Here is a 7,414-nt window from a genome sequence, read left to right as displayed (position 1 = left end):
CCAGATCCTTCTCGTCTTAAATCACTTCTAAAGACCACATTTCTGTCGCAGCTTCAACATGTCAGCCTCGTCTCATTCCAACTACGAGGAAGAGTCTGATGTTCCCTTTACTCATCTTGGCTGGATAGGGACCGGTGCAGTCGGCGCCGTGGACAAAGTGACAGGAACTGCGGGGCAACTTACGGGCCAAATTTTTGCACGAAAGAGGATCCAGCTATCCAACCAGTCCACCCAAAGTCAGGATCGAGAAACCGAGCTGCGGGCAATCGAAAACGAGGTCGATATCCTTAAACGTGCTAACCATCAGCATGTTATACAGCTGATAGCAACGTACTTATGCGAAAACAGCTATGCCATCGTAATGGCCCCTTGCGCTCAACAAAACCTTGAGCAGTATTTTCAATCTGCTGCTTCCTTGACTAAATCCAAGCTGGAAGAGAATTCGCATTGGTTCGCATGCCTTATCAACGGCCTCGATCACATTCATCAACTAGGCATTCAACATCGAGATATCAAGCCGACCAACATCCTCATCCACGATAACAATGTTCTTCTCGCCGACTTTGGTATATCGACTGTGGGTCCGGGTATGACCCGTACGACTGAGCTGGATAAGCCCCGTGCTCGGACACCAGCGTACTGCGCTCCAGAAGTTGAGGAAGGACACACTCGCAGCCAGGCAGCGGATATCTTCTCAATTGGAGCGGTATTGCTAGAGTTGATTTGCGTCCATTTCCATCAAAGTATGCTTGTCGAATTAAGGAGTCGCATACAGAGCCCTGGCGGTTTCGCTTATGCGAAACATGCGTCGCCGGTTGTCGATTGGATAGACGACTTGTTACCTGGTCCCCATGGCGCGTCTCCTTGGCACTTGGAGGTCATCTCTACCTGCCGCAGAATGCTCGGTTTAAAGCCTGAGCAACGACCCAGCTCCGCCGACGTCAAGGCACGGTGGTCATTAGCCATGCCACCAGGTCGCTGCGGCTGCACTCCGAGTGAGCTGGTTCAAGAACTCAAACTCAATCACGACCTTAAAAAAGCCTATGCTAAGGGTTGGACATGGGCAAGTGAGCTTTTGATTGACCGTGGTGCAGTCCTCAGCCCCAGTGAAACCTTGGTTGCAGCAGCAGAAGGAGGTTTGGAGGACATGGTGGAAGACCTTCTTCAGCGAGATCATCATCTTCTGGATAGACATGGTGCCATTCACAAGGCGTCTCGGGGTGGATTTCAAAGAATCGTGCAGCTCCTTCTGGACGATGGAGTCGACGTCAACGAGAAAGATGATGACCAAATCACTGCGCTGTGTGAGGCGTCGAGGAGAGGACACAAAGACATCATCGTATTATTGCTGGAGCACGGTGCCGACATAAATCTGGCAGGCCCAGGGAAACAGACTGCGTTGTCAGCGGCAGCTGAGAATGGTTTCGACAATGTTATGAAGTTACTCCTTCAGCAAAAGCCTCATGACATGTCAGTCGCCTTGGAAAAAGCGGCCGAGAACGGACACGAAGCCATAGTCAAGCTGTTGCTTGAATCCAAGACCGACGACCATAAGGGTGCTGGCTGGCTTCAGGAAATTCTATTCAAAGCTGCCGCGCGCGGACACATACCAGTAGTCCGGCTGCTTTTGCAACGCGGTACCGATGTCAACATGGGGGATTCAGAAGGCTCGACGGCGATGCACAAGGCCGCTGCAAATGGCAACAAAGAAACAGTACAGCTGTTACTCGAACGTGGGGTCAAAATTGACGCACAAGACAGCGCAGGAGATACCGCGCTGCATGCCGCAGCAGGCGGTGGATACGATCTCCTGGTAAAACTGCTCCTGGACCAAGGATTCAACGCTCACATAACAAACAGGCGTGGATTGACTGCCTTGGGCACATCGGTTGAGAAAAGGAGAGAAGGGGTGGTGCAGGCCTTACTTCGATACGATGGCCCGGGTCGGTTTGCTTGGAAAAGTGTGCCCCCATTCATCTACGCAGGATCAAGAGTGGCCTCGCTGGAAGTTCGGAGAGTAATCACCTGCGCCGAGGCTCTGGTTGCCGCTGCTGAGAATCGATACGAGGATCTGGTCACAATTTTTCTGAATGAGGCGAAAATCATCTCGTTTGCAGCGCTGCTCCTCGCTGTTAAAAGAGGCAACAAGGCAGCCGTGAAGATCATGTTAGCAAACGATATCAAGATCTTTACAGTAACCGATAGGACTCAGGCGTTTGCCTTGGCGATGAGTCACGGTAGATTTGGATCCGGCGACGACGCTGTCAAAGGTGATGGAGACACGGCAGAAGCAAGGCGGAATGAGATGATGGCACTCCTGTTCGACAACCAGGCCTTTGCCGAGGATCAAGACCAAGAAGCATGGACAACTCTGCACAAGGCAGCCTCAGCTGGTTACGACGACCTCTGCCAAGTACTACTTGAAAGCGGACTTGACGCCAATAAGATGGACAACAAAGGCTGGACGCCATTACACGCAGCAGCAGCCAACGGCAAGGATGGTGTATACAACACTCTATTGAAACATGGCGCCTTTATTGATCCTAAGGATGCCAAAGGGGAGACACCTCTCTCAATAGTAGCTGGTCGAGGTCGTGGTTGGGCAATGCGGGAACTGATCGTAGCAGGTGCCAATCCTCACGCAAAGGATGAGAACAAACAAACTATACTGTATAAAACAGCTGGCGCCGGGCTTTGGACGGAAATCAGTTTATTACTGAAGGCTCGCGTTTATATCAACGACTGGGACACCAAAAACAGGACACCTCTATTTGAGGCGTCTGCAAGAGGGCATCCCAAGACAGTAGGGGAACTGATCAAGGGCGGCGCGAAGGTCAATTGGGCGGATATTGTTCAGGTCACTCCCTTGCACATGGCAGCGAGGCATGGACACAAGGAGGTGGTAGAACGCCTTCTCGAGGGAAAAGCCAAAGTAGACCTGAAAGACTTTGGAAATGAGACGGCACTGCACAAGGCAGCCGAGAACGGACACCTGGAAGTGGTTGACATGCTTCTGAAGCATGGTGCTTCTCCGAACGTAAAGAATCGAGGCGGTAAATGGGTGAGGAAAAAGGGTGCAAAGAAAAAAGGCGAGGCTTTTAAAGAAGCGCTAGCGTACAGTGGTCTAGATACAGGCCCTGACGACGACGGGAGAGAGACGCCACTGCACAAGGCGGGGGGTAAGGGGTACGCAGCAGTAACGGGTCTCTTGCTCAATGCAGGCGCCAATGCGTATGCCAAAAATCAGAAAGGACAGACGGCATTAGACAAGGCGGATATCAACGGGCACAGGCACGTGGGGAGAGTATTTCTGGGATGGGCGATGGCCGGAAGCCGGCCGTTGCCCACCACCGTCGTGTCTGATACCGATTAGGTAGTGTCAATAGGGGCTCGCAAAGGCCTTTTCCCGTGTTTCCGTGGGTGGAAACTACTCGTGACTGGGTTTTATAATAAATACGCTTTGTAGGTAGTGAAAATGTCTGAAATTGTTCACTGCTCAAGACTCTCACATCCGCCTAAGAACTGCACCTCCGACTCAGCCTCCGACATGACCAGCGGGTCTCCCCGGAGTTCCGCTGCGAATACTGTACAAGGATCTCTCAGCTGATCCTCCAATGCAGCTAGTGTCTCCGCTCTACCAACCAGTGAGGAGCCATCTCATCTCTGGGCAGGTTGTTGGTTCACCCGGCCTGTCAGGCCGCCAAGTCGTCGAATCTCGGCTCGGGGCCGGCCCAACCCCTCTTTTCTTTCATTTTCACAGTCCCGCATCCAACCTTGGCGTACATCGATGTTCGAGAGCCTCACGATCATGGAGCAACATCACCGTTATAACGACGTGGACGCGGTGCCTTTCAAATCTATCAAACTTATTGGTGGCGGTGCAGTTGGAGTTGTCGACGAGGTCTTGGGCCTTGCCGGCCCATTCCGGAATCGCGTTTACGCCCGGAAAACCATTGTCCTCGTCGAGGATCCCGCCGGCCGAGAGGCTGAGCTTCTCGAAATCGAAAAAGAAGTTGAGATCTTGAGGGAGGCTAGCCATCATCACATTGTGAAGCTTGTCACGACATATTTATTCGACGATAACTACGCAATCGTCATGGATCCCCGTGCAGATAGTCACCTGGAGAGATCTCTTCAACAGAACGCCCGAAGCGGCCGAAAAGATATCCACTTGGTTTGGGTGTCTTTTGAGCGGAGTGGCCTACGCCCACCAACGTGGAATTCGACACCGGGATATCAAGCCTCACAACATTCTCGTCAAGGATGGAACAATTCTTCTGAGCGATTTTGGGATCTCTATGATGGGACTCGGAATCACGGTTCCAACAACAATTCTTGGGAGACCTAGAGGCAGAACGCCGGAGTATTGTGCGCCTGAAGTCGAACAGGGCCACACGCGCGGCCGGTCTGCGGATATATTTTCTCTTGGCGCAGTGTTCTTGGAGATGCTCTCTGTTTGTTCGTACTCGGGGGAGGGACGAGAGAAGCTTGGAGAGTTTCGAAGCATTCTGAAGGTCGACGGCCGCCAGTCCTACGCCCTGAGCATACAGAAAGTAGGTGATTGGATGGACTCACTAAAGGATGCTCCCTCGAGACCTGTGTGGCAGCCAATTGTCTTGGAGTTGTGTCGGAGAATGCTACAAGAACAACAGGCTCTTAGGCCCAAGGTAGATGACATACAGGCATGGTGGTCTCTTCAGTCGCCCTCTGACCTGCCCCCTACGGCCTGCAACTGCGGTCTGGGAACATAGATTCTGGGGGCGAGAAAATTTGGCAGGGAATTAGTTCTCTATACAAGTCGGGACCCAGCTCTGATTAAGACTCTACCACTTTCAGAATTTCGAAATCCACGTGGCCGCAAGACATCACTGTTCAGGTTTAAAAGGTTTTAGCGAGCTGTGAAGTGATGCCGGGCTATTCGCTGCGTTCAGTCGCCCAATGTGTTACCGGTTGCCGAAGCATTCGCGTCATAGCCAATGAACCTCAAGAGAGAGTTACTCCTCAGCACGTGTTAATTGCTACTAGACAATCTTGACTGTAGCAACATCGCACCCTATAAACAGTGGGCACTCTTCCTCCTTTGAGTGCTTTCCCCGCTTCCTCCTATCAAACCGCGATTCCCAGATACCGACACCAATTCTTTCCAAGATTTCTCCACCGGTAGGTAGCCTTCGTAGCAAAAGAAACCACGTTTCTGGGGGCATCTTCTTTAGTCCGCCTGAGTTGTCCACGCCACCAGAAGCCGTCCAGGTAAAGAGTTTCAGACAATAGACGCGTTTTTCCTCTTCCCCAAGGATCTGGGGATCGTTCAGTCTCGTTGGGTGAAAGAAACAGCCTTCACACATACACCTGCCGTTCACCCAACAGTCTGACCCAAAGTCCTGTGTTCTAAGGTCGACGTTTCTTGGACGGTCTAGAAAGACTTGAAGACTGCACAGATCTTCAGCTCGCACGAGCGACACTGTATCGCAAGACGAATCGGAGAAAGACCCCTGTTGATGTCTCTTTCTCCAGTCCGCGGACGACGTCTCATCGAGAGTGACTAATTCAACCGCTGCAACAGGTCCCGTCAAGATGGCGTGAGCTGCCGTGATAGGCCCTGCGGGATCAGATGGCATCAAAGTATTGCAGACAACCTCGTCTACATTAGAAGCCATTGTCTGTATGGGCTTGTACTTCCAGGTCGACATAACTCTGTCAAATCCGTAGCGGACCGATCCATCAACCGAGGCCCATGACCAACTTGGAGCTCGCCAGGGGTCAGTGTCGTGGGATGTTGCGAACGACACAACGCGCCATGTCAAGTCAGATATATATTCCCGCATCCACAAACCGGCCCTGTAGGTGCTAATATCTCCTCTCGTATCTCGCTGAGCTTCGGCTATCATCTTGGCCAGACCAGATATTGCGCTTAGCTTGTCCGTCTTGTTAGTAAGCGAGCGATCAGAATATTGTTCGACAAGAGCTCTCCAATCCTGGTAGGGTTGATTGAACGGTAGCTTTCTCGGTGCGCTCTGTGAACTTAAGTCCGGGGCCCATAGTGTATGGCCACACTCGCAGATCTTTCGACCAAGACATTCCCAGGTAATCTCGTCGCCGTTGAAGCATAGTCTTCGGGTAGGCAAAATGCTCTCTTGGAGACACCAACCTCGCTTGTCGAGTGAAGGCTTAGAGCGCCGCAGGTATGTCTCGGGATCATGTGGTCTGATAAACAGATCCTCCTCGGATGCGTCGGTGACGAGATGCCGCTGCCATTGAGTATTCCCGAATTTCTGCTCTCCCAAAAAGCCTGACCTGCAGGACGCTGGCTCTTCTGCGGCAATTGTAAGAAGTGAATTTAGATAGATGTCGCGCATTTGAGTCGACTCGCGGAGCCAGTCATGCTTGTTGTCTTGGACAATGCATAATGAATCTATCCATAGATACTGTATCCTGAGTCCACGACATACTGTCACGGCGTCCTGTATCGAGGTCGGGAGTAACGAAAGTGGAATACCTCTGTGGTGAGCTTCAAGATTGCTATTTGTCGTTTTCAGGACACCACCACTGTCTGGTCCCCAGCAGTAGCTCAAGCAGGCATATGGTCCAGATTCGACCGTGTCGACGAGGAATGGTTCTCGACCGCTTCCTGCAGAACTGACATCGATAAGGCGGCGAGGACGAAAATCAGGATTGGGAGCTCTGCATCCATCGTCGTGTTCAAGGCAGTATGACAGCCAGTTTGAGGCCCTTTCGAAAGCAGCGTGAGATTGGGAATGGCTGGAAACCTGCAACGTCTGATAGAGCATAGTCTTGCCGACGGGTTTTCGAACATCCTCATACATGGGCTCGGCTGGCAATAGGACAGTTAAGCAGAGTTAATTTGGAGATTTGAAACTAGATAGCTGTACCATACCTTTCGAACTGCGAAAGACTTGGAATGCGAGGAGAGTTTCGTCGTTTTGAAGTAGGCGAATAGTAGCTGGGACGTCAAATTTATTACCGACGATGTGAACAACCTCAATTGTGGCCTGACGATTATTCCTGTCGGCTGTCCATCCTGGTTTCAACTCCTCGATAGCCTGAAGAATTATCAAGCAATCAGCGCAATCTTGAGCGCTAGTCAAATATATAGAGAGCGCCTCAGAAACAGAAAATAGGTTGTTTTCGGCACGCAACTGTCGGTGCGGACAAGGCATGGCTTTGAAACTCTCCATCGCGAGCAGTGTTGTGATTGAGGCAATTTGCAAACAGGGCGAGGAGACTCTTACTCCACAAGATATGTATGAACTTCCTTAGCCGAACCTTAGCCGTGCACATACAGACCATTTATTACTATCCTTTAAAGTAGTAAGTTAAAGAAATTAAGACTAGCTAAGCCTAAATAGGAATGCGGGGACTGATACTAACTATACCTAATTAGAGATAGCAGCCT

The 7,414-nt window shown here is 51.2% G+C and overlaps 5 protein-coding genes across 5 annotated transcripts; 4 read left to right on the top strand and 1 right to left on the bottom strand.

Moving 5' to 3' along the window:
- Positions 1 to 460: 460 nt before the first annotated feature.
- BGZ61DRAFT_313676 (kinase-like domain-containing protein) lies at positions 461 to 703 on the top strand (the record flags this gene model as incomplete). The annotated part of the gene is made up of 1 exon (XM_046238844.1): positions 461 to 703. A coding segment is annotated over one exon (243 nt), but the record flags the coding sequence as incomplete, so codon positions are not given.
- Positions 704 to 1,147: 444 nt separating this feature from the next.
- BGZ61DRAFT_373613 (ankyrin repeat-containing domain protein) lies at positions 1,148 to 1,459 on the top strand (the record flags this gene model as incomplete). Its single annotated transcript, XM_046242263.1, has 1 exon — positions 1,148 to 1,459. A coding segment is annotated over one exon (312 nt), but the record flags the coding sequence as incomplete, so codon positions are not given.
- BGZ61DRAFT_405432 (ankyrin repeat-containing domain protein) lies at positions 1,223 to 3,476 on the top strand. The gene is made up of 2 exons (XM_046243137.1): positions 1,223 to 1,421; positions 1,590 to 3,476. The coding sequence occupies exon 2, from the start codon at positions 1,652 to 1,654 to the stop codon at positions 3,371 to 3,373; it is 1,722 nt and encodes a 573-aa protein (XP_046094316.1). The 5' UTR covers positions 1,223 to 1,421; positions 1,590 to 1,651; the 3' UTR covers positions 3,374 to 3,476.
- A 311-nt stretch (positions 3,477 to 3,787) lies between these two features.
- Positions 3,788 to 4,348, top strand: BGZ61DRAFT_487091 (uncharacterized protein; the record flags this gene model as incomplete). Its single annotated transcript, XM_046249932.1, has 1 exon — positions 3,788 to 4,348. The coding sequence occupies one exon, from the start codon at positions 3,788 to 3,790 to the stop codon at positions 4,346 to 4,348; it is 561 nt and encodes a 186-aa protein (XP_046094315.1).
- A 673-nt stretch (positions 4,349 to 5,021) lies between these two features.
- On the bottom strand, positions 5,022 to 7,178 carry BGZ61DRAFT_500589 (heterokaryon incompatibility protein-domain-containing protein; the record flags this gene model as incomplete). The annotated part of the gene is made up of 2 exons (XM_046251573.1): positions 5,022 to 6,832; positions 6,896 to 7,178. 2 exons carry the CDS (start codon positions 7,176 to 7,178, stop codon positions 5,022 to 5,024), a joined length of 2,094 nt encoding a protein of 697 aa, XP_046094314.1.
- Positions 7,179 to 7,414: the final 236 nt, after the last annotated feature.

The sequence above is a fragment of the Ilyonectria robusta genome, assembly GCF_021365365.1.
Source record: "Ilyonectria robusta strain PMI_751 chromosome Unknown BGZ61scaffold_62, whole genome shotgun sequence".
Taxonomy (NCBI): Eukaryota; Fungi; Ascomycota; class Sordariomycetes; order Hypocreales; family Nectriaceae; genus Ilyonectria; species Ilyonectria robusta.
Note: the sequence above shows the minus strand (reverse complement) of the source record. Positions and strands in the feature narration are given on the sequence as shown.